At 41.4% G+C, this 27,557-nt stretch overlaps 1 protein-coding gene across 1 annotated transcript in view; it reads right to left on the bottom strand.

The window, feature by feature from the left end:
- The window catches only part of Rnf13 (ring finger protein 13), a 69,021-nt gene extending 42,130 nt beyond the window's left edge, over positions 1-26,891 (bottom strand). The window contains exons 1-2 of the mRNA XM_036190800.1: positions 26,752-26,891; positions 593-718 (exon numbers count right to left, since the gene is read on the bottom strand). Of these exons, the coding sequence (XP_036046693.1) occupies positions 593-706 (114 nt within the window). The 5' untranslated portion in view covers positions 707-718; positions 26,752-26,891. The remainder of the gene's footprint in view (positions 1-592; positions 719-26,751) is intronic.
- Between the last annotated feature and the right edge of the window lie 666 nt (positions 26,892-27,557).

Here is a 27,557-nt window from a genome sequence, read left to right as displayed (position 1 = left end):
ACCGATTCTCTGTGACAAATAAACAATAGAATCAAGGGCAAATTGGGATCAATTAAAACCATGTCATTCAACTGTAATTAACAAAATAACAGAAGTGGCACATCCAAGTTTAATGCTGCTGCTACATTCACAACAGCATGATGTTTGCTATGGGGGGGGGGGGGGGGGGAGCAAGAGCAAGAGAGCAAGTATGGTGGTACACACCTGTATGAGAGGCAGAGGCAGATGGATCTCTAGGCCAGCCTAATCTACATAGGATAACCAGGGTTATGATAGCAAGAACTGTCTCATAAAAAAAGTAAATAAAATATACTAGGTACTAAAGAAACCAGTAAGATTCTACACAAAACACAAGCATGTAGGTATGGGCACACAGTCTCAGGAACAAATACACTATTTATATGGTACTTAAATGCACATGAAATTTACACTGAATATTAAACAAACAAAAGAAAATAAGACATGCCCAATTTTCAAGTAATTGTATGTAGTTTGACATGTTTATAGACACATTATAAGATCACAACATTCATGGCTTTTTTAAAGCATTAAGTGATGTTTCCAGACATAAGAAAAAATGAATCATACTTACTGCTAAAATGTCTGCTTCTACAGGCAGCAGGTTCAGAAATGCAAAGAGCTGCACAGTCAAGATGGTGTAGACTTGTGTGGCCGACAGCATGAGCATCCCTATGGAGAGCAGCATCTCGTAAATCACCTAAGAGATAAGGAAAGAATAACTAACACCTGGTGCCTTCTCCCCAATAAATTATTTCCCACATTAACTCCTAACATGCAAAAATATCCATATAATTCCAAATGTGCTAATATTCATTATAAATGTGCTAATAAAACTAAGACATATTTTGAAGCCAGGCATGGTAGTGCACACCTTTAATCCCAGCACTGAGGGGGCAGAGGCAGGCTGATTCCTGTGACTTTAATGCCAGCTAGGCTTACATAATGAGTTCCAGAACAGAAAGGATTACAGAGAGTACAGAGAGAGACAACTTGTCTCAAAAAAAAACCAAAAAAACAAAAGTATTTCAAAGAAAACCATAGGACTGGAGGAGGGGATTAGTTAAATGGTAGCATTCTACCAATGATTCTATGTTCTTCATTTTAAGCACAAAACAAATGTTTCCCCACAGTGTTTGGTTAAAGCACAACTTGTTCACCAAACCAATTTATGGAGAAAAAAGATTTCAATCAAAATATAGTAAAAAGAAAACAGACTTTGCTTTAAAATATAAAAGTTTTTCTACATTTCTAGAAATCACATATTTTGTTCAATATAAAAATTCATATATATTTGTTAAATAAAAATTCATGTGATTTGAGATAGGCTGTATGTCCCTGGCTGGCCTAGAATTCCCTACACAGATCAGGAGATCAGGCTACCTTTGAACTCACAAGGACCACCCACATCTAAAGATAAAGGCCACTGTGACCACATACATACTTCTCTTCTCTTTTCCTTCCTTATGAGTTTTCTTTCTTTTTGAGACAAAGTCTCACAATAACAACAGCTGACTTACAAATTAATACGTAGTTCAGGCTGGCCTTGAATACATAGTGATCCATATACCTCTGCCTCCCAAGTGCTGGGATTAAATCTATATCCAAAAATGACCCCTTCTCTCCCTCACACTCTTGGAACCAGGCCACAGTGAATCATGGCTGACCTCCAGACCCCCTTTTATCTTTCCCTTCATAAACTATCTTCTTTGTTGTTAAAAATAACAATTGATGTCTACTTCTCCTAAATCATTCAGTTCTCTAAATGACTCTCCAGTCTACCTTATAGTAAATCAAAATCCTAGGTAGGATAGGGCTGAATATTCAACAGTGGATAACATTTTATTGGCAAGTCTCAATCAATTGTATAGTATACTTTTTAAGAAAAAAATGAGAACAAGATTAACAAAGACAATAGACTTTATAATGAACTGTTTCATTAAATAACACCAAGTTACAGAGAACCAACGTTGATGAGTAGGTGTTCTTGGTGGAGAATGACACAGATTCAAAGTCTGAATCTGACTCACACACTGAAAGCAAAATACCTGTGTGTAGTTTTTGAAATACCATTTTACAAAGCCATTAATATCAGCAATAAAAATGAGTTAAAGTTGACTGATAGTTGACAGAGGCAATGACAAGAAGGTTTAGTGAAGACAAGAAGGACAGATGGGAACAGAGACTGCTCACAGGGGCAGGAAGAGAAGATTAGATAAATGTTCTAAACTAGATTTTGGTGTTATTTGCACAATTTTATAAATATATTCAAATCACTGTACTGTATATTTGAAATAAGTTTTATATTGTAAATCGGGCTACAATAAAAAATGTAAATGCATAACTTTGTTGAAATTACTTTTTAAAGTAAAGTCTCTTTACCAGTGTGTTATTCAGACACTAGGTAGCACACACATTCATCCTATCTCTATGGTGTGCCATGGTGTACAAAGGCCAGGCCAAGGCTGCTGGTGATGGTACAGCCAGCCTATAAGCTGCATCTTCAAACATTTGCAAACTAGATCTCAGATTCAGAGCAAGTGAGTGTTCCAACAGACTATTGGCCATGATGCGCTCATGAACCTCACATTAGATAATGCAGCACAGATGCATAAAACAAAGTCAAGAAAGATAGTGTTTCTAAAACACTTATTCACCTTCACCTTATTTTAATGACCTTTATGTTATTAACAGGTGACAATAAACACTGTGATTTTTTTTCAATAAGAATTGGGAATAAAACTACAAATCTGATGCAAATGTTAATTTTGTGTGTGTGTGTGTGTGTGTGTGTGTGTATCTGTGTGTGTGTGTGTGTGTGCGCGCGCGCGCGCGCGCGCGCGCGCGCGTGTGTGTGTAAATACATGTAGTTTCTATGAAGAAGGTTCATTGTGCTGGCTAGTTTTATCAACTTAACACAAGCTAAAGTTATCTGAGAGGAGGGAACCTCAACTAAGACAATGCCCCCTAAGAACATAATATTGGATTATGGCCAACCCTGTAAGGCATTTTTTTAAAATTAGTGATTGATGAGGGAGGGCTCAGCCCATTGTGGGTGGTGTCATCCCTGGGCTGGTGGTCCTGGATTCTATGAGAAAGCAGGCTGCACAAGCATGTGGAGCAAGCCAGTAAGCAGCACCCCTCTGTGGCTTCTGCATCAGTCAACTCCCACCTTCAGGTTCCTGCCCAGTTTGAGGTCCTAACTTCCTCCAATGATGAATAGTGATGTGTAAGTGTAATCCAAATAAACCCTTTCTTCCCTAATATGTTTTTGGTCATGGTGTTTTGTTTGCTTGTTTGTTTTGTTTTTGGTTTGTTTGTTTTTGGTTTCTCGAAACAGGGTTTCTCTGTGTAGTTTTGCACCTTTCCTGGAACTCACTTTGTAAACCAGGCTGGCCTTGAACTCAGAGATGTGCCTGGCTCTGCCTCCCAGTGCTGGGATTAAAGGCATGCTCCACTACCGCCTGGCGGTCATGGTGTTTCTTCCCAACATTACTAACACTAACTAAGACTTTCATGATTAATACATTCTCAAGAGAGCACAAAAGTTTTTTATATTTCAGTTTAACTTTGCTTCACCAAGAAGCCTTCTACAGGGTAAAGCCTTAAATTCTTTGTTGGCTCCTTCTGGCACTTTACTTACTGTGTGAAGAGAAATGTAAACTGTCAATCATATTACTAAGCAACATTCAGGTACAAATGATTCTTCACTGGAGAAAAGCATTTAAGTGGAAATGACTCTTAAGTTTGCTATAAAACCTTTTCCAAGCAAGATACAATGAATGGCACAAACCTGTATTCCCAGTACTTAGAAAGAAGATCACTTGCGCTAGGAATTGGAGACCAGCCTGAACAACATAGCAATACCCTCACCCCTCAACACCCACCCTTACCGCACAGTCCCTACCCTAGTACTGTAGGAAGAAAGAAAAAAATAATGACATTTAAAAAACAAAAGTGTCTGCTTGCATGTGCTATATTTTTTTTTAAACTGAGCACTATCTTCAAGGGAACCTGGAGGCTACTCAGTGGCTGTTACAGGAAGCTGTTCCTTCCAGATACCAAGATCTTCCACAACCTGATCTCATGGTTCTAATTCAGTATAGTCTATGCTAAGTATGAAAGATTCACCTGGATAATGGAAGACTTCTCCATAACCATATTTTACACTGGTATCCTGTGCTTCCAGTTTGTATATTCCTGCAGAGTGAATATAAGGCCACCCACACAATGTCTGTATGGGAGCATACATTTGAAACTCCAAAAGGGAGGGAGGGGGAGACAGGCAGAAGATCCCAGGGCTCATCCTTCAGCCTGTCTAGCCAATTGATGAGCACCATGTTCACTGGGTGCTCCTACCTCAAAAAAGTAAATAAATAAGGCAGAGAATGATATAGAGATAAAGATATCACCCGCCAGACTCCACAAAAAAACTCCACCTAAACTCACAAATACACTCATACACAGAAAACATGCATGCATACTAAGAAATCTAACAAATCAAATTCAAAAACACATTGAAACAATATATGCCATAAAGTTCAGTTCAGCATGCAAATCAGTAAATATAATTCAGCACATAAGCAGACATAAGGACTAAAACCACATGATCATCTTAATCACTACAGATGAGGCTTTCAAAAAAGTCCAGCGTTACTTCATAACAAAAGCCCTGAAAAAATGAGGAACAGAAAGAAAACTCAACATAATAAGTTATGTATGACATAGCCATAGCCTATGATGTTCTAAATGGGGAAAACAGAGTATTTCCTCTGAAATCTAGAATGAAAAAGGTGCCCCCTCCCTCTGTTCACTCATTATACAACTGGAGATCTTGACTAGAGCAATACAACAAGATAAAGGAAAGGGATACAACAGACAGGAAATGAAATGGTAAAACTATGCCTACTTATAGACAACATGATCCTATACTCAAAAACCTTCAAAACTCTACCAGAAAATTCTTAGACCTAATGAACATTTTCAGCAAAGTAACAGGATCCAAAAAATAATCAGTAGTTTTTCTATATACCAATAGCAAACTTGGCAAAAATGATATAAAACAGAAATTCCATTCACAATAGAATCACTAAAACAATCCTTAAATCATATTACAAAGCCATCATAACATAATCAGTATGGTACTAGCACAAAATTGACATGCAAGCATTGGAACAGAATAGAGGACCCTCAAAAAAGCCCACACAGCTGATGTCAAAAACACACATCAGAGAAATGACCACCTTTTCAATGAATGGTGCTGGGAAAACTGTATTTCCACATGTAGAAAAACAAAATCAGATCTGTTCTCTCTCTCTCTCTCTCTCTCTCTCTCTCTCTCTCTCTCTCTCTCTCTCTCTCTCTGAAAACCCAATTCAAAGTTGATCCAACACTAATGTAGACCTGAAACTTTTCAACTGCTAGAGGGAAATATATGTGTATACCTCAAGATGTAAACATAAGGCAAGGACTTGTGAACAGGATTCCAATAGCAAAGAAAATAATCACTAGACTCAAGAAACAGCCTACAGAATGGGGGAAAATATCTTGGCCAACTATATATCAAACAAGGGATTACTATAGAAGATAAAAAAAACTGAAAAATTAAACACCAATAAAATCAAATGATTCAACCAATCCATGAACCAATGAACTAAATGGATAATTCTCAAAAGAAGAAATATGATGGCCAATACGTACCTGTAAGTATGTGTTGAACATTCTTAGTCACTGAAGGCATGTTAATTAAAACTTAAGGATCCTTTCTCATCAAACCCAGAATGATAACATAAAGGAAACAAATAACAAATGCTGGCAAGGAGGTAGGAAATATAAAGAGCCCTTGTTTACTGCTGATAGGAATGTAAATCTGTGCAACCAATCTGCCCAATCAGATTTTCCTTAAAACACTGAAAAGAGAGCCACTGAGCTGGATGACCAGGTGAATGGACCTGCTGGCAAGGTTGACAACCTGTGTTTAATCAAGAGGACACACATGGTAGAAGGACAGAACCAACTCCTTTGACCTCCACAGGTGGAATAACACATCTGAACATACACTTAGATACAGTCACCAAAAAACTGAATAACCATATGACCAGTTAAACCATCCCTGGATATACAGCTGAATGATTCCAAGGAACACCCCAAAATGCTTTGTACACTCATGTTTATATCTGCACTGTTCAGTCAGGAAATGGAAAGACTAGATATCCATCAACAGAAGGATAAATAAAATACAGTACATGTACAAAATGGAACTTTATAGGGCGATAAAGAAAAATGAAATACTGACACATTCAAGAAAAGTGATACAATTGGAAATCATTAAATAAATTAAGTCAGTCTTAGAAAAGCAAATAACATGTTTTCTGTCTTATGCAGAAACTTAAAACTACATGTGTGTGCACACATTTCAGCGTGTATGCACAAGTGCATGCATTGCACTCATGTAAATCACAAAACTTGAAAGAGAAGGATGAGATCAATGGGAAACCGAGGATAATAAAATACATGTGATGGGAAGCAAGAAGGGGGACTAATTGAGGGGAGGGAATCAACCAGAGTGGGAAGGGTAGATAACTGGGGAGAAAAATGAATGGGAACAAAGTACAGTGATGCATGACGACACACGACAAAGCCCGCTATTGTTTAATCTAAAAAATTAATTTAAAAAGAATACTTTTCAGGGCCACAGAGATGACTTGGCAGATAAAGGCACTTGCTGCCAAGCCTGGTAATCTGAGTTCCATCCACAGGACTCACAATGATGGAAGGAGAGAGAATTGTCTTTGTAACTTGGACTCTGACCTACATATACATACATCTAGAGCATGCACACACCAACACATACACACATACACACACACACACATACAAACACACACATCAAATAAAAATAAAATGTAAATTTGGGTTTTAAATATGCTTCTTCCCAACGATCTTCCGGAACAGTTCCATATCACTGAGTGCACCTCCATCACAAGGTATACTAATTCAGTGGAGGGAGTTCAAAGAGACAGCTCGAGAAAACCTGCCTGGCAGTTTCCTCAAGATGTGACCATCACATTCTTTTCTTTTTTAAGATTTATTTTTATTTCATGTATGTGGGTGTTTTGTCTGCATGTATGTCTGACCACCATGTGTGTGCCTGGTGCCTGTGGAGGTCAGAAGGGGGCATTGGAACCCTTGAACTAGGAGTTACAGATGATTGTGAGTCAGGTAGGTGCTGGGAATAGAACCCCTCTGGAAGAGCATGCAGTGCGCAACTACTGAGCCATCCCTCAAAGCCTCCAGCCCCATGTGTGATCACAATCTACTCTTTACCCTTCTTTGAAAGAATTCTAATAAATATTAATAGAGATTTTATCTGAAATTAACTTCCTGGTACAATATAAAGAGTTTTCCAATTCCCATTACATTTTCTGTCAAGTTTATACTATACCTTGCCAAAGAAATATCCTTACAAAAATGTCTTAACTTGATTCTAGCCTGTGATGGTTTTCTTCTCCATAAACTTCAAGCTTATGGGAATTAGATGAAATGCAAAAAATAAGTTATAAGACATGACAAGGTGAGTGTCTAGCTTAAATGTCAGAATGTCTACAAAATGTGATAGAAAACAAAGGCAGTAGTACAAAGGTTGAACAGAATGGGGTATCAGCATGAGATTGTCAAAAATAAAGGGATCACCCAGGCATAATGGCTTATGACTGTAATCCCAGCACTGGGGAAGCGGAGGCAGGGCTCCTGCAAATTCAAGACAAGCCAGGGATGTATATCATCAAGACCCTGCCCCCAAACATTTTTCTTTTTAATTTGAAATAAAGAGAATAAGATACTTAAAAATGAGAAACACTAAATACAACGTTTCACCAAACAATAAAAAGACAGTTTGGAAGCAACAAGGACAGTGTAGCTATGATGGTTATCTTTAGCTGTCTAATTGACAAAACCTAAAATCACCTGAGAGAAATCTCAGTGAAGAATGTCCATATGGACTGGCTTGTAGGTGACAGAGGTCTTCCCAGAAGTCCAGTCTCATCTTTGGTGTGATATATGTACAACTTACAATTTCAAAAAGAGTTCAGTGAGTATATTTTTACTGTCATGCATGATATCACCACCATATATCTCTAGAACCTTCTTATCCTGACAAAATGAAACCTGCAGCCCTTAGGAATACTTATTCTACTTCCTGTCAGAATATGACAACGTGGGGTAGCATATAAGTGGAATCGTTCAGCATGTCTTCTGTGACTGGCTTAGTTCACTAGCATGTCTTAAACACTGATCTGTGCAATAGAAGTGTAAAATCTGCTTCCTTTTCAGGCTGAAGTGTCCCATGGCTTGTACACACTCCATCTTGTTTACCTACTCACCCATTAACATTAAATTGCTTCCATTTCTCAACTTGTTAGAAACACTCACTCTTGTTCCCTCTTTTAGTTTCGTTATGATAGAGTGCCTCAGCTGTGAAAACAGAATTCCTATGAGATTACAGCTGGCTTTGTCCAACAGTTACGGGAACGCCCAGACAGGAATGTTTGCTAAGATAGCATGTCTCCCATGACAGTCTGTCCTGCCTGAAGGAAACAATTCCAGAAATTAAAGACCACAGAGATACACATAACCCCCAAAGCTGCAGCAAGTTCCTCATTCCAAAGCCCCACACCTATAAAGGGTCCCCCTTTGCAGACCCCTCCATTCTTATGGGAGAGGTTGCCCTTTGCATTTATTAAAATGCAACCATGTGTTGCGGTCAGACTCTGGTCCGTTTCTGCCTTCAGTTCAGTCTCTTTACTCTATGCTCCAAATCTAATATGGTACACACCAGAAGTGGAACTGCAAGACCACAGGTTAACACCAGCTTTCTGAGTATTAAACCATTTCCCACAGATGCTGAAGCAAGCATGTGTATCCCACCAGTAATGCACAAGGGTTCCTATGTCTTCTCATGGTTAACAACACCTCCTATTTGCTATTTTTGACACAGTTACTCTAAAGGGCAAAGTTGTGGTTCTGATTTGCATTTCTCTATGAATTAGTAATGTTGAGCACCTCTTCTTGTACTGTATGGCCATTCGCACATCTTCTCTGGAGAAATATCCACTCATCTCAGGGTTTTGTTTTTTTGGTTTTTTTTTTTTTGGTTTTTAGAGACAGGGTTTCTCTGTAGCTTTGGAGCCTATCCTGGACTAGCTCTGTAGACCAGGCTGGCCTCGAACTGACAGAGATACACCTGCCTCTGCCTCCCGGAGTGCTGGGATTACAGGCATGCGCCACCACTGCCCCGGTTCATCTCAGTATTAATCAAACTATTTTGTTGTTGTTGAGCTGTAGAGGTATTGACACACTTTAATTATCAAGCCTTGCCTAGTGTAAGACTGAAGATATGTTTTCTCCCATTTGGTACATTACCTTTTCGCCATGTAAAAAGTAGAAAAGTCTTTCATTGCACAAGCACTTTTAATTTTCATGGAATTCAACTCAGCATTTTTTAAAAATTTTATTATCTTTGCTTTTAATGTCATATGTAAGAAATCCAATGATGTAAACCTTTTCCCTGATTTCTTTATATATTATTTCTGTGTTTAGCTCTTGAATACATTTTTGTTAATTACATTAAACAGTAATGTAAGTACTGAGTCCAACACATATTTGGAAAACACTTTCCTGATCAGGACTGAAAAGTGGCATATCATGATTATTCATCAACTTCTTACAAGTCAAAGGACAATGAATAGGTCAAAGCAGACAAGAAGAAAAGGCGGGGGTAGAAATACTAACAAAAACATACTTCATACTTCCCTCAATGCCACTATTGTCAACGCTATCACAGGTTGGCAACCCCAGCAATGAACCACACAGAAAACAAGAAATGAACAATTGACAATGAAACTTTTTTCAAGCATTTTGAAATCTTGAGCACTAGAGAAACAGAAAATTCTGGTTTTCATGGTTATCAAAATATGCAGTGTACTTCAAATTATGTCTCCTAAACCAAAATGTTTTATTTTTATGATTTATCCACACAAATGTGAATCCTATCACTGTAGCTAACACTGAAAGAGAAGCTGATTTTATGCTACATCTGACAGGAATGTTATTTTACTCCCCTAACCCTCTACACAACCTTTAAACTAGAAGAGGAGAAAGTGAATTGTACTGTCACTCTGGCCCCCTACCTTAGGGGACAGAACTTCTATATGTAAGTACTAGGAACTAACTGACTGGAAAAAGCTGCTTACTCATCATCCCTCCCTCCATCCCTCACTCTTTAACTATTGTATAATTCTTAGGAAAATGAAAACGCAGCCGATGATCGACAGGGAGTATGGGTGTGTAAACGTGAACTCTTTCATCCTGTGTTAATGGTGGCAGACTGTCACACACCAGATCCAGGTACATCATCATTGTTACAACCGCTTTCTTTAAAATTTATTTTAGTTACGGATATGTGGGGAGAGGTCTACTTCAGTGCAGGAGCTCGCAAAGGCCAAAGACATCAGATCCCCATGGAGCTAGAGTGACGGGAGTTACAAGCAACAGGAGCTCTCAACTTCCTGTTCCTGCTGCCTGCTACTGGCAGCATGCATTCCTGCCACGCTAGATTCTTATCCCTCTGGATCACAAGTCTACATAAACCCTTCTTCCTCTAATTACTGAATTACAGGTACTAGGAACTTAGGTCCTCTGCAAATGTACAATTGGTACACCCCAACTCTACTTCCAAAATATTCTATCCCATATAGTAGTTCTAACAATGAGTATGATTGCCATAACATTCAAAAGCTGCAGGCATGTGCATCAGTAAACAATACATCTCAACCAACTACAGTTCATAGCTTAGTTAACTGTGATGCTGTGATTGCTAACATCCAATTCCAACTGGCAAATGGCTCAGCACTTGTGCTGTAAACCAAACCAAAAAACAAACAAACAAACCTCAATTTTTTTAAGTATACTGGAACTATTCCAGGTACCAATACCAAGTTTGTACCAGCAGGGAGTTATATCAAGAGACAGGAACCATATAATATGCTAATGTATGGCAGGATAGTAAGTGTAAAGATAGATATTACAGAAGCAGCAGAGTGGGAATCCTCTGGGGCTTGAGAAAATTGCTGAGACCTGTTTGTCAGCTTCATTATTGTAGCTGTTTCATAGCTATATAAATGTCAGTGCTTATCAGAGTTTATGCTCAATATCTCCAAGTGTTTTCAATCAACTAGTCAAAAATCTGTTTTTAATATTTTATTAAAAAAAAAAAGAGAGAGAGAGAGAGATGGCCAGAAATGGCCCTTAATCCAAGCACTCAGGAGGCAGAGATAGGAGGATCTCTATGCGCTCAAGGCCATCCTGATCTAAATAGCAAGTTCCAGGCCACCTGTAAGACCCTCTCTCAAAAAAAAAAATAAGTAGATAAACTGTGATAGGGGATTAAGACTGAGGCTCTCAAAAGAGTAAACATAGAAGAGGGATCCTTTTTTCCACAGCTGGGATCCAGTCCTCAATTGAGTATGGTGGAAGAAAATTAGTCAGCAGATAATTTCACTAGGCTGTCCAGACAGAGCTGATCCAAAACTGTCAGGAAAGCAGGACACAACCAGAGTTTCTGGTACAGGCAAGGAAATTCTGGTGTACAGATATCATCAGGTAATAGCTGCACACAGCTTGGAATGTGCAGTATTTGTGAGAATGGATTAAAGAATCCTCTTCCTAGGCCTACAAAGACCTAAGGGCCCTTGTAGAGAGCTAAGGGTCCCTCTGCCCAAGACCTGCATGAGAACTGTAACACTAGAGGATGTCACATGCTACTATACCCTCCTGCCTGCTGCCTTCACTCACAGTTATCACAGCTCAGGGATGAAAAAGCTACCAAATACCATCACGTGGTGTCTATTTGCCACTCAGAATGCCAACACAAAGGTGCACAATAAACATTGTTATGAGGTTTCAGGTGGGAACGACGACAGTTCTATTGGAAAATGATGTGTGTAATACTCTGACAAAGAATTCATCTACATTTTGTTCATGCCTTGGGAAAGAATGTGTTTGTGGCCAGGGGATGGTGGCACATACCTTTAATCCCAGCACTTGGGAGGCAGAGGCAGGCAGGTCTCTGAGTTTGAGGCCAGCCTGGTCTATGCAGTGAGTTCCAGGACAGGCTCCAAAGCTACAGAGAAACTCTGTCTCCAAAAAAAAGTGTTTGTGGCTTAATTTAGATGGAATATTACCCTTTGCTTACTAAATTGATTGATAGTGGAAACTAGGAACAAGTAAAACAGAAATTTGAAAAATGTGCAATTTGGCCAGAAAAGAAGTACTTTAAAGGTGAGGTCAAGGCAGTACTATCCCAAACTTAAAGAAGCTACAGACTTAACAGAACAATAAGATGACATGAAGGCATCTCAGGATCACCATGTAAGAAGAAAACTCATCTGAAAGCCTTTGCCGGATGGAAGAAGAGATTCGGGATGCCTGCTTGCACAAGGCCATCTAGCGAAGTGCTTCCCAGAGTCAGCACCCAGGCAATCACTGGTAACTACAGCCATGGTCCAAACAGGCCAAGCTGCTGCTTCAATGCTGGCAGACAATGGGAACATCTATGTGTTGCAAGTTTTACAGTAATGCAGAATGCAAAAGTTATGGGGTCATAAAAACACCCACTCATATTTTAAAGAAAACCTAGAAACTCCAGCATGTTTAACAGGGTCAAAGACCCTGAAGGCAAACACTAACAGGACAGTGTATGAGGCTGAGCGAATTAATGGGAAAAGCCCAGGAAGTCAAAGATGCCAGGAAGATGGAATGTCTACCAAGACAGGCAGCAAGTGGAGTGTGGGAGGCCACAGAGACACTCCATAGCGTGGCCTTATGCCATCTTGACTCAAGTTCAGAGAGTCCAAGCTTGCTTTGCCGAAAGCAATGTTTTGGGCAAAGGCATGGTTACCAGGTGTCTTATACTTCAAGACCTAATTACAGGATGCTCTGCCATACGGCGTGGCTACTAGATGTCTTAAGAATTAAGGAGGTGTTTACACTTGTCTGTACTTTGTCTTTTGCCTCTCCCCTTGCTGGTGTGTAAAAAGCCTATGAGGAATAAACTCGAGCCGACTATGGTATTGAACCAGAGCCCTCCCAAAGCTATCCTGTGTCTCTGTCTTTTTCTTTTCTTTCTTTTTTTGTTTTGTTTTTCGAGACAAGGTTTCTCTGTGTAGCTTTGCATCTTTCCTAGAACTCGCTCTGTAGCCCAGGCTGGGCTCGAACTCACAGAGATCCGCCTGGCTCTGCCTCCTGAGTGCTGGAATTAAAGGCGTGTGCCACCACCTCCCGGCTTTATCTATTATTTCTTAATCCTCACTTCTTCCTTCCAGGACAGTTCCTTAGTCCTTAGTCGGCAGGACGATAGTGGAGCTAGCTCAGCAGAGGCCACAGGGCTGGTAACTAGCAAAACTATGTATGAGGCAGAGTTGCCCGAGCCCTGGGAGGCGCGTGCCCTGCTGTTTTCAGTGGTGCTTCAGCCCCGCTTCACCATGCCTCGATTCCCTTTGTGCCACAGTAACTTCGATCGCTCCTTTTTACTATAACGGGGCTCACAGCTGAGAGTCTGGCTTGAGGCTGGGAGGAGACTGTAGACTCAGACTACAGAGCAATACTGGAGCCAGTGAGCTTTAGAGACTCCTGGAGAGGACTAAACAGTTTGCACTACGTGATGGGCGTGTGACTGTGGGGGAGCCAGGGGCGAAATGTGAATTTCACTAAGAAATGTCCCTCATAGGCTCATGTGTTGAAGGGTGTGGTCCTGTGGCAGCCAAGTAGCTAGCTGTGATGGTATAATGGTTAGTACTCTGCATTGTGAAAATTGGTGGCAGCCTGTGCTGCCGCACTGGGAGGCCGAGGACATTTTAGGAGGTGGAGACTGGTAAAAAGTAGGTTAGTGGAGACATGCCTTGGGATGGCATCTTATTTCTAGCACCACTGTTTTTGGGATTTTAAGATCTCTCTACAAAGTTACAATAATCGACAATGTATGATACTTTTACAAGCATGTTTACAGAGTAAGACAGCAGAACCCAGCATCAGAACATAAGCCCATGTTCCTACATAGGGACAAATTATCTTTTTAAAAGGTGCAGAGAGCCCAGAGAGTACCATCTTCAGCAAGGCTGCTGGCACAAAGGGATCTTCACATGCATGACAATGAAGCTGTAATATAAAACTCACACCACACCCAAACAATAACAGAAAAGTGCATCAATGACCTGAATATAAGAACGAGAAAAGTCCTTGAAGAAAATACAGGGTCAGGCCAAATATGGCACTACACACCTATAAATTCCAGAACTAAGAAAAATGAAGGGAAAAATCATAAATTCATATAGCTTATGCTACATGTTAAAATATTCTTTCTTTCTTTCTTTTTTTTTTTTTTTTTGGTTTTTCGAGACAGGGTTTCTCTGTAGCTTTGGAGCCTGTCCTGGACTAGCTCTGTAGACCAGGCTGGCCTCGAACTCACAGAGATCCACCTGACTCTGCCTCCCGAGTGCTGGGATTACAGGTGTGCACCACCACCACCCGGCCTGAAATATTTCAAAAGAAAAGAAATCCAGGTACAGTGGTACACCTATAGTCTAAGAAACTGGGAAGCAGAGGCAGGTGAGCTATGAGTCCAAGGTCAGCCTGATCTACACAGAAAGAAAGTTAAGTTTCTGTTTTAGCAATGAATTCTTAGACCAACACCAAGAGCATGAGTAAAAAGATATAAATTGGGCTCCTCAAAATTGACCACACATGGGAAAAAAATCCGTACATCTGTATGTCTGATAAGGATCTAATAAGTACAGAAAGGAGCAGCAGAGGGGACTCAGTTGTTAAGACTACTTATCGCTCTCTCAGAGCACTGGGACTCAGTTCCGTTCCAGGTTCCCAATATCCACCTCAGACAGCTCCCCACAGCCTGGAGCTCCAGAGGATCCAACATCCTCTTCTAGCCTCCAAGGGGACCCACATATACACACAAAAATAAAAACAAAATAAATGTCAACACATTTAATCTCCCCCCCCCCCTTTTTTTTGAGACAGAGTTTCTCTGTGAAGCCTTGGCTGTCCTGGAATTTGCTCTGTAGACCAGTCTGACCTTGAGCTCAGAGATCTGCCTGCCACTACCACCTGAGTGCTGGGATTAAAGGTGTGCTCCACCACTACCTGGCCATATAAAGCATTTTTTAAAAATTCAGTAACAAGCTGGGCAGTGGTGGCTCACGCCTTTAATCACTGCACAGCACTCGGGAGGCAGAGCCAGGTGGAACTCTGAGTTCGAAGCCAGCCTGGGCTACCAAGTGAGTTCCAGGAAAGGTGCAAAGGTACACAGAGAAACCCTGTCTCGGAGAAAAAAAAAAATCAGTAACAAAAAGATAATTTTTAAGAGTCAAAGAGCTTAAAAAAGTCTTCATGAAAATGTGCAAATGGCAAATAAGTATATGAAAAGATTTGTGCTCAAAGTCATTGGTGTCAGCACAACATAAACCAAAACTATGAGTAAGGCTTGGCATAGTGTCACATACCTTTAATTCCAGCAGTTGGGAAGCTGACAGATCTAAGTTTGAGGCTAACATGGTCAACATAGCAAGCTCAAGGCATGAGACCTTCTCTCAAAAAAAAAAAACAACAAAAAAAAAACCCAAAAAAACCATAGGTAGGTACCATTTCATACTCACAAAGTTAACAAGGATAACAATAATAATTTTTTTTTTGGGGGGGGGGCTGGCCTCAAACTCATGATCCTCCTGCCTCCGCCTCCTTCAACAAATCTTACCAGTGTGGGCCACCACAACAGGCAAGTCTCTTTTTTTTTTCTTTTGGTTTTTTTCGAGACAGGGTTTTTCTGTGTAGCTTTGTGCCTTTCCTGGAACTGACTTTGTAGACCAGGCTGGGCTCGAACTCAGAGATCCGCCTGCCTCTCTGCCTCCCAACTGCTGGGATTAAAGGCGTGCTCCACCACCGCCCAGCAATAATTTTTTTTAAAGACAAAAAATAGCAAGCTAGAGAAGGATCCGTAGATCCTTTCCACACAAATATGAAGATCCAAGTTCAGACACCCAGCCCTCGGCAATTGGCCATGGTAGTGCACAATTGTCACCCCAGTGCTGAGGGGACAGAAACAGGAGGACCCTGGTGCTTACTGACCAACTTGGCCTGCTGAACCAGTGAGCTATAGACTGTCTCAGAAATTAATGTCTCAGAAAGAGACTAAGGAAGACACAGCATCACACACACTCACTCTCACACACATGCATAAACACAGGCATAAACCAGACATACATACACCAAACAGGCTAATAAAAAAACCACGAAATAGGAAGTATTACAAAGATATAGAGAAATGAGTACCCTCACCCTCTGCCAATGTAAATATAGAATATTCTATAGACTGTGGAAACAGTTAAGCAGGCTCTCAAAAAACCTAGACGCAGGCTTTCCATAAGCAATTCCACTCTTGGGATATAACTAAAGAAATGAAAACTGGTACCTAATTCCTCATTGATGAATGCTAACAGAAACACTAAACACAACAGACAAAGGGTTAAAACAATTCAAATATTGTTGGGGTCCAGCCCCAACCTATTGAAAAGTCCCTTGAAGAGGGGTTGAGGAATTAAGAAATACTAGATAGGAAATCTAGAAGTAAATGAAGACAAAAGATACAGACACAGGATAGCTTCGAGAGGGCCCTGGGTCAATACCCAGCAGGCTCAAGTTTATTTCTTTTATTTTTTTTAAGATTTATTTATTATTTATAGTGTTCTGTCTGGAAGCATGCCTGCACACCAGAAGAAGGCACCAGATCTCATTATAGATGGTTGTGAGCCACCATGTGGTTGCTGGGAATTGAACTCAGGACCTCTGGAAGAGCAGCCAGTGCTCTTAACCTCTGAGCCATCTCTCCAGCCCCTCAAGTTTATTTCTGATGGGCTTTTTATACACTAGCAAGGGAAGAAGCAAAAGACCTCCCCCTTTCAAGATCTAAGCACAATATACAACCAAGTGTAGACCCTTCAAAACACCCGGTAACCACACTCCAAGGCAAAGTATCTTGTGATTAAGCCTTGAAGTATAAGATACCTGGTAATCATGCCTTTGTACCCTATTACACAGCCTTGAAAAAGAACATAAATTCTGACTCTCTGACCCTGAGTCAAGCCACAAGTTGGAATCTTTGTGGGCTCCCACAAAATAGCCATCAATACTGAAAAATTGTGTTTGTAAAGGAATATTAGCAGTAAAAAGTGAGGGTACATGTTACTACATGTCACTAAGTGAATGTCACTAAGTCATAATCATATAATATTTGATTCCATACAAAATACCAGAGTAAGTAAATGCATAAAAAGAGAAATAATTAGTGGTTGGTATGGCAAAGGGTATTAGAAAATAAAAAAGTAGCTGCTAATGGTACAGGATTTTTACTTTGAAGTGGTAAAACATCTCAAAACTAAACATTGAAAATATGTCACTGAATTGCTACTTTTTAAATGATTAGATCTTTTTGAAGGGAGGCATTGTAAGTATATAATATGGTGTGTGCATGTGAGTGTGCTGGTCTGCAACATGTGCACACATGCGTGGAGGCCAGCTGAGGATAAAGGATGTGTTCTTCCGTCACTCTATGACTTCCTACCGTAAGACCGGGTCTCTCACTTGCCATTGCAACTAGAATGGCCAGCCAGTAAGCTCTCAGGATCCTTATTCACAGCCTTGCCCAGCTTTTGATGTGGATGCTACATAAATTCGAACTCAGGTCCTCATGTCGCCGGGCAGGTGCTCTTACCCACTATGTTACCGTCTCATTTCTTAAATGGTTAATTTTGTTAGGTGAATATCAATTTTTACCCTAAAACAAATCAATTAGCATTTGTAATTCATGAGCATATAGCACTCTCTTTCTAACGGGCAAACATGGAAACTGCAAGGACAGTAACCAGATAATCTTCAACATCAATGAGGTGCTTTATATAAGAAAAGCTAACGTTCAATGACTGCTTTTCCTCTTGGGGCTTCACTCGGAAATATTCATCTCATCAGCTCAGTACAGTTCCTTCCCAGAGATTCACTCCCTCTGCAAAGCTTCAGTGGATATTTCAATCATTAAAAACTGAACTAGAACTAGACAACACTTAGGCCACAAAACATTAACACATTTCTAACTTCCTTAGAAATTATTCTCAAATTCTTTAGCCCAACCAGAAGTCCTCATATATGAGTAAACAGAATTATCCTGAAATCTGCTGCTCTTTTAATTATATAAATGTGGCTATGAATATTTGTTTTAATGTGTATATGTTTCACGATTATCAACAACCTTAAAAAAGCATGATATTAACAATGTTTCTTAGGCTTTGCAGTTAAAAGACTGATTTCTTCAAGGTCTATGATCATCATTGTATAGCATGTCTTCCTCCAGTCTCACCTTGAGGAAGCCAAGTTACACACAAAGTGTCTCAGCAAGTAGGAGTGGGAGGAACAGGGCAGAACAACAGTAAATGAATATGATCAAAACATTTAAGCCGGGCGGCGGTGGCTGGCGCACGCCTTTAGTCCCAGCACTAGGGAGGCAGAGGCAGGTGGATCTCTGAGTTCAAGGCCAGCCTAGGCTACAGAGAGATCCAGGAAAGGCACAAAGCTACACAGAGAAGCCCTGTCTCAAAAAACAGAAAACAAAAAAACAAAACAAAAAAATTAATAAACACGAATAAAATGTCATAGTGAAACCTAGTGTTATACATAAGTCTGTCTACTAGAAGCCTCTCCTTCTGCTCTTTGTCTGCACCACCTGTAGGTAACCAAACTAACTGTTCTTCATTCTTCTGTTACCCCCTCATGTTAGGAATTCTTTGTCTTTAAACTTCCTCAAATTAGGGACTGACATTCTCTGATGTCTAGCATCTCATACCAGGAAATAATGCAACTGTATAAAAAAGATGAATAACTACTATGACCTACTACTAAAGCTCAATATAAAGCACTGCAGCTCCCTCAGTATAAAGTGCTGGCAATTATATAGTAACTACATTTTTCCCTGATTTAAAAGGGTACACAGCAGTCATTAGTAAATAGCATCAAAACATAACATGGATTTGGTAAAAATCTAGTCGTACACCTATTTTGTTAACCAAAAGCAGTTATTTTGCTTGATTAGTATTCAACAGAAATTTATTATCAGCCCTATTTTATCTGTTAGTAAAGCAAAATATTAATGCAACATTTTTGTAAGAATCACAAAAGCTGATTTTTAAGCTGAAAAAATCCAATTACCTTATCAATGAGAAAATTAACTGGAAGGTAAAAAATTGCTATTGCTAGTGAACAATAACAGCCAGATTCCCTTAATGTTGATGCTTTTGTCTCCAAAAGCCTTCTTTCCACTGGTCAGCAAGAAATATCACAGCAGCCTTCTCTTTGTTCACCTAGTGAATGCACGGTCTTTCACACACAGTGCAGCACAAATTTCCTTCAAAACCTGGTCCCTGCTTGGCACAGCCTCCTCCTGTCTACCATAAACATTTAATGTACCCTTACATTTGCATGCATTAAGAGTTTTCTGACTTTAAACATTTTGTCTAAGCGGGATAACAAAAGCAAAGTTGGAGGCAGAACAATTTAACACTCAACATATTTAAAACCCTTGGCACTGTTCAAAAGGTAAGCCATTGTATGGCGTGTACTGGGAGGAATGGACATAAGAAAGACCTGATCCCACCGCCCAGTGGTGGCACATGCCTTTAATCCCAGCACTCACAAGGCAGAATCAGGCAGACCTCTATGAGTTAGAAGCCAACCTGGGCTACAGAGTAAGTTCCAGGAAAGGCGCAAAGCTACAGAGAAACCCTGTCTCAAAAGAGAAAGAGAGAGAGAGAGAGAGAGAGAGAGAGAGAGAGAGAGAGATATGATTCCTTCCTTCAAAGTGCTCTTCACAACCAACTAGGACCTGGTATCCTTAGTCTCATCTGCTTACGTAGTATGAATTGAGCATGCAATATAAAAAATCTAATTACTGCTGGGTGGTGGTGACACACGCCTTTAATCCCAGCACTTGGAGGTGGAAGCGGGCAGATCTCTGTGAGTTCAAGGCCAGCCTGGTCTACAGAGTGAGATCCAGGACAGGCACCAAAACTACACAGAGAAAACCTGTCTCGGAAAAAAAAAAATTACCACTATAAAAAGGTACCCATTTCTCCCACAGAAAGAAAAGCTTCAGAAGGACAGGGCTTCTATCCCTTAAGTTAAGGGATGCTCACTAAACACCTAGAGCATGAGAAAGAAGGTACTGAAGAGATATTTGTTGGGTGAAAGAATGTTGGACAAAAAAATAAGAAATGCAAGCAGCAGAGCTGAAGTCATGTTTTCTACTGAGGTGACATGGATACAGACCTTCCACTCTCTCTCCATGCTCATCAACAAACACGTTGTTTAACTGGCTTCTTATGCAGGCCTAACATGACATCAGAGAACTAAACGTAATTCAGTGACTAAGTTCACAGCATAATTCAAAAATCAAGCAATTTCACATAAGCCCTAGAAAATCTGCTAAGGAAAAAGAATGTATAGGCCCTTCTATATTACTTTGTCCTGAGCCCTTTCCGATGTTAAAGAGGGCTTTGAGACATTGTCCCTGCTTTCTTCCCCCAGGTCCATTAGCTAGGATTGTAATGATAACACAAATGTCTCAGTTGCCATCTACCACTTTTCCTATAGTAACTCATTTTCAAAACAACTGCAAATCAGCACTCTTCTCATCATTGCAGAGTGGGAATGCTGAAGCCAGAGAATGAAGGCACCAGGATTTGGTCACAGATCTGTATTGATTCTGCCACCATCCCATGTAGCCTTCTTACCCTTTGAAGGTCTCTCCGTGCAAACGTGGGTAGAAACAGAGCACACTCTTTATACTTGCCCCCCCCCCCCCCCCCCATCCCCCCCACCCCCGCTTTGTTGTCCCGAAAAGTCCCACCCCATCTCTGAATAAGGATTTTGCAATAATCCGTAGATGTAATTCTAAACAGTCTTATTAAATGAGAAACACAGAGCCAAATAAAGTTAAAAGCCCAAGAGGTCAGAGCACTAGTGAAGCTGTTAGCTTGTGACTGCCATTTTATTGCCATTCTGTTCTGCGTTCTCATTGGCTCTAAACCCAATCACATGACTTCCTTGTCACAGTCTGTCTACACAGACCTCCAGGTCTCTGTGGTTGGTACTGGGATTAAAGGTGTGTGTCTCCATGCTGGCTGTGTCCTTGAACACACAGAGACTTTGCCTGACACAAGATCGAATTAAGGTTATGTGCTACCACTGCCTGACTTCTGCTAAATGGCTTGACCCCCAGGCAACTTTATTTATTAACATACAAATAAAATCACAATTCAGCACAAATCAAATTATCACCATAATAATCAATTCAAGTTAATTAACAAAGAGGTAATAAGACTCAACATGGAAACGTTGCTGTGCACATGTTTAAATGTCTTGCAGAATACAAAAATCAAAACATCTTCCAATATTAGTGTGAGAATCTCTAGTCTCCAATTTACTGTTCTTAAGAAATGGGATCTCTGTGAGTTCGAGGCCAGCCTGGTCTGCAGAGCAAGTTCCAGGAAAGGCGCAAAGCTACACAGAGAAACCCTCTCTCGAAAAACCAAAAAAAAAGAAAAAGAAAAAGAAAGAAAGAAATGGGAGCCTTGTATGTTTGCACACTTTTTCCTGCCCACTACTTTCCCTCCTGATGCCCAGAACACTAATAAAACATGCTACAGGAAAACAATCAGTGCACTCTTACTAAGTGAGGAATTCTCAGTGCTAAGCAATTTCCAGTGCCCAAATTTCCTCATGGTGCAACCTCACTCCTCTGCTCGTGGAACACGGGGTTTCCAGTATCCATTTTTGTAAGGATTCTGTCCTTAATTACGTCATCAGCCTGCAACGGTGTCCCAGCCTAAATAGCCGGGGGCCCTCTGTGCGTCCCTTTTCTCTTTCCACTCCACTCTCTTCCCTCCACGCGCAGCCTCTCTCTCTCTCTCTCTCCCTCTCCCTCTCTCCCTCTCCCTCTCCCTCTCTCTCTCTCTCTCTCTCTCTCTCTCTCTCTCTCTCTCTCTCCCTCCCTCCCTCCCTCCCTCCCCCTCTAATAAAGCTCTAAAAGGTAACTATGTCGCACTGACTCTTCTGTCCAGCACTCTCCGCCAGCAGCCAGCCACCAGTGCCACTGTCTTAACCAACAAATGGCTCCTGACTCCAGCACTCTTGCTCCGTTGGCATGGCTGCCGCAGGCGATGGCCAGCCACGAACAGCACCGTTTAACCAACAATTTTACCTTTTCACATGCTGAACATCTGTTCTGTCGTTCAGTCTCTCCCTAATATCACTCCACTAAAATTTGTTCATTGTAATATCCTTTATTTACATTAACAGCATCAACATTCCCCCCAGATCTGCCCAAAGCTATGTCAATTCCCAATGTTCTTTAAAACATTTCAAACCTATCCTTTATTACAACCTTCACATTTGCCTTAGTCCCATGGAACTCGCACCTCACTTCACTGGACTTCTGTTCCCAAACTAATGTTCATAAAAGAGGGGTTTGTCTCAACTAAAAACCAAACGCAAATCTTAACCCGGCATTTGAGGGTCTCCACAATCTGTGCCATTCCTCATTTCTCTTCATTAGCCTACTCCTTCATATAACACCTTGGCAAATGTTCTGACTTTCCTTCCTCTAAACTTTTGCTTTGATCACGTCCTCGTGGGGTCTGTTGTCTCCCACTCTCTTCTGTTTACTAACAATTATGCAGATAGCCACAACATCCTCAATGTAAGAACAAGACTGAGGCTTATCATTCACTAAACACATTCTCTCTAGTGATTTATAAATTGTCCCAGTGCCCAAACATTATGAGCTAAGAGCAAACTACCCAAAGTCACCAGCAAATAAAAACTCAAAATACTCAATAGTACTGTATGGGGGAGGGGCATTATGACGTATGTAGTATATGCATGTGTACATATGTGCATATACTTGAAAAGGCCAGAGAGGAACTTTGGGTGCCCTTTACCAGTCTACAATTCTACAACTTACTTCCTTGAGACAGGGTCTTTTACCCTTGAGACAGGGGTTTTTGCTAGCCTGATGGCCAGCCAGCCCCAGTCATCTTCCTGTCTCCCACCATCTCCCAAGGCTAAGGTTACAGGTGTGAACCACTCTCAGACTTTCACATGGGTGCTAGGGATCTAAACTAAAGTCTTTATGCTATGCACCAAATGCTCTGTATCCACTAAGCCACCTTCTTAGTCCTACCCTGTGACACAAAGCGACAGGCTTTAGACAGTGGGTGTCAAATTCAATCTACTGTCCTACATGCAGGAACTCGTGCTGATGTCTTAGCTGCTCATCTGGACAAAAGGTTGAGCTGGGTGGTGGTGGCAGCAGCCGTGGCCCACACCTTTAATCCCAGCACTGGGGAAGCAGAGGCAGGCGGATCTTTTTGAGTTCGAGGCCAGCCTGGTCTACAGAGTGAGATCCAGGAAAGGCACAAAGCTACACAGAGAATCCCTGTCTGGGGGGAGAGGGGGGAAGGGAGCAAGAAGTGGGCACTGAGGAGATAGCTCAGCTGTGCTTCCTGCTCTTCCATACGACCTGAGTTCGGTTCCTAGCACCTACATCTGGTGGCTCACAGCCACTTTAACTCAAGCCTCAGTGTATCCAACACCTTCTTCTGGCCTCCATGGTCACCTACACGTATGTGGCATATACTCACACAAACACACATACACAAAAATGAAAAAGAATATATCCATATGAGTTAAAATAATTTAGCCAGACAAGATGGCACATGCCTTTAATCCCTGCACTAGGGAGGGAGGCAAAGGTAGGTAGAGTTCTGTGAGTCTAAGGGTAGCTCAGTCTATGTAGCAAGTTCTAGGCCAGCCAAGTCTACATAGTGAGATCCCCACCACTACCTAAAATAATAATAATATTTTTTAATGTTAAAGGTATATTTGGGCCAGCAAGACAGTTCAGAGGGCAAAAACATTTGCTGCCAATCATGAAGACATGAATTTGATCCCTGGATCCCACATCACCTGAGAAAAGCAATTCCCACAAGTAGTCCTCAGCCTCTACATGTGCACCGTGACTGTATGTGTACACACAAAAAAAACCAATTCTGTCATAACTGCACTAGCTACCACACTAATGAATCTGAGATCTATATGTGATAATACAAAGTAAATCTATTGGACCCATAGCCAATAACACTAGCTATTATGTTTTGCTATTTGTATACTATGACATACAAATTTTGACACTAGTAATCATATTCTTTCATTCTTCGCAACTTAATCTTTGTGCAATGCTAAATCTTCATAAAAGCTTAATTCTATGCTGTATATGTGTTCAATAATTAGCTACAGAATATATGAATTTAAAACCACCGTTCATCACCATACTTTATTAAAATGAACTCACACGTCTACTAATTCTGTTTCTTCTGAGAAACTGAACAGTGCTCACGAACTGCCTTCCTCTTGTCATGTCACAGGAAACCACCATGCCAGCACCACAAGTCAACAGTGTAAATCACTATTTTCACCTACTCATTTGCTTTCAGCTATACATTATTAATTCCTAATTTTAAAATGTCCAAAGTCATTTTATTTTAAAATCCAACTATTTTTAGTTAATGTTAACATAAGTATACCATAATATTTCATCAAGCCAGTTAATACCTATTCATAATAAAAACTACAAAACATAAAGAGTCTTGCTTATCACTATAAACCTACCCCTAGAATCGAACCCCTATTCTACCCTCACTTTGCTGAAATGAGTGCCTGAAAGCTGATATAAAACCTGTTAGTCTCAGATGTAGAAACAGCAAAGGAAGTAAGCAGCATGCTAGCATTAAGGGTCCTGCAAAATCCTTAAAGAAATAACAAGGATAAATGAAAAGTTAACCCCAAACCCTTCCATAGTCAACTTCCCTAACCATGGTTTTTACACACATGGTTTATACTGTATATCAAGACATGCTGACTTCAAGTAAGGCAGAGAAAAGCACACACACACATGTTAGCACAACTGTCATTCTGTACAGAAACACAACTGTGGTTCTATACAACCAATTCAATGAAGCTTAACTACATAACAGACGTGTTTGATTTCACTTAATCTTCACAAGTTTCCCATTTTTTTTCTTTTTTTTTCACTTTTACTTATTGTCTGTATATGACTTGGGAGGAAAGGCACACACTATAGGGTTCATGTGGAGGGCAGAGGTCAACTCTGTGGAGTCAGTTCTCCCCTTCCACATCTGTGTGGGTTCTGGAAATCTAATTCAGGTCATTGGGCTTACACAGCAAGCTCTACTACTCACTGAAACATCTCACCAGCCCTTTCTGTATTTATTGATGTTAAGTCTAGTTTGAGTCCCAAATGTGCAACTCCAGGCTTTTGAAGCATTTGTTTTTCCTGCAATCTACCATAATACCTTTTACAACTTCCTCTTGACACACATTTAAGAAACAAAACAAAACAAAACCTGAAACTGAAATTGACTTTCTCCATAAATTTAAAAAAAAAAAATCAATTAATGAATCCCTGTGGCCCTGCACACTCAAGTCCAGCTGTGTTCCTCTGAAATGGAGTTATCTTTTTGACCCATTAAAAACTGTCTTTAAACAAGGCTTGATGGCCCAGTAATTCCAGTACTCAGTAGTCTGTGACAAGAATGGCAAGTTTGAGGTCAGTCTGTGCTACCTAGAGGGATCCTGTCTCAAATAAATAAATCATGACCCCATGACTGATTGAACTCTCATAAGCTCTTCCCTAAATCTTTAAATGACCTGTTTCTACTGGCTTTTTGGGGGCACGACCACTTTACTGTGCTGTATCAGAAAGTGCAACCGTCTCCTAGTCACTGCCTAAAGAAATGCAGTCTCCCCTCTAACTGCTGCATCACTGGCAGCCAACAGTAACTCCCAGGCAGCTTTGGGGCGGACATCAGCCCATAGCAGCTGCCCACGGTGCTGAAACTGAGAATAAAACGGGAGTTATGGAAATTAACTCCTGCCAGATTAAGACAAAAAGCAGAGCAATTTACCAAAGGCAAGCATGCAGCACAGGCTACCAAAGTTGTTTTCCTCTTAGGGACAGATCAATTCATAAGCGTCCTTGCCAAAGTTCGGACTTCGAGATTGCGAGGAAAAAAAAAAAAAAGTGGTGTGTAGCCCTAACAAGGTCATGTTGATGCCTGAAAGCTGAGCTTTTAGGGAAGGAAGGGGGAGGCGGTGAGAAAGGAAGGAAGCGAGCGATCGCATTTTTTTTCTTCTTCATTTTTTTTTTTTTCAAAGACCAAACAGCTCCCCGCGGATTTTCACCTAAGACTTAAGAGGCAACTGCTGGACCAAAGGAAGACTTCCAAGTACCTTTCCAGGCCACAGGCACCTCTGGAAGGCAACGTGGGAAACAAAATCCATAACCCGACAACTTCTCACCTACGCGCACCCAGCATGGGGTGCTGTCGACTGGTCTCCCGCACGGGCCTATACCGTCACAGCACTCAGCCAAGGGGCCATCCAAGTCCTCACCGCGGGCCACCCCACCCAGGCTGGAGGGGGTGTGTTCTCCCGGCCAGGCCCGAGGACAACCCCCGCCCACCACTGCTGAGCCACACGGGCTCTTACCTGAAGTCCGACCCCGGAACCCAGGCTCGCGGGCACCCGGGAGAAGTCGCTACCCGGACTTCATGACTGAGATCCTCACCGAGCCCCTACCCAAGCGAGTCGGAGAAGGGACAACAGCGGGCGAGCGGAAGTCCCGCCTCTCAAGCCTCATTGGTCCACACTTGGAGATACAGAAGTGCTATTGGACCCTAGCGTTGCCTGTCAAGGCCCCGCCCCTCTCACAGAGCCGTGCTGCCTGCTCGGGCTAGGCTGGGAGAACTGCCCAGTTGTTGAGTGTCTTTCTGAGCCGCGTGATCCATCATCCCCACTGGGGAAAGGAAGATGAGGGAGGAGAGGCTTTCAGAAGCCTTGGGTGTGGTGGAGAAACCACCCTGGACTGCCTCGGGCCGGTTGGCAGAGGAGGGGCTTGCGGGGGCCCGAGGCCCAAGCAGAATGGCCCCGCACTTCTTTCCTGCACCCAACCCGGGCCGAAGAGCCAGGAGACGTGCGGCCCTCCAGCTAGCCCGCCGACAAGGGCAGAGAACGGCGGGAGACGCCTTGCTTTGGAATCCGGGTCGGGTTGGAGCGAGCCGCCTGAGGTCTGGGCTGGAACCCCTGAGGCCTGGCAGGGAGCCTCGATGATCAGCACACTGCTTGACTAGCAAAAGTCCAAAGCATGTGATTCGGTCCTCAAAACAGCCTTTCAGAAACCTTGTCACCTTCTGAGGAACGAAAATCTCCTCCCCTAAGGCTCTTCTCATACCTTTTCTCCCCCTAGTCTAAATCTTAAAACCAACTACTTAGATTTAAATGACCTATTGAGGCAT

This window comes from Onychomys torridus, chromosome 6 (assembly GCF_903995425.1).
Source record: "Onychomys torridus chromosome 6, mOncTor1.1, whole genome shotgun sequence".
Classification (NCBI taxonomy): domain Eukaryota; kingdom Metazoa; phylum Chordata; class Mammalia; order Rodentia; family Cricetidae; genus Onychomys; species Onychomys torridus.
The sequence above is the reverse complement of the archived record's forward strand: the minus strand, read 5'-3'. Positions and strand labels throughout refer to the sequence as shown.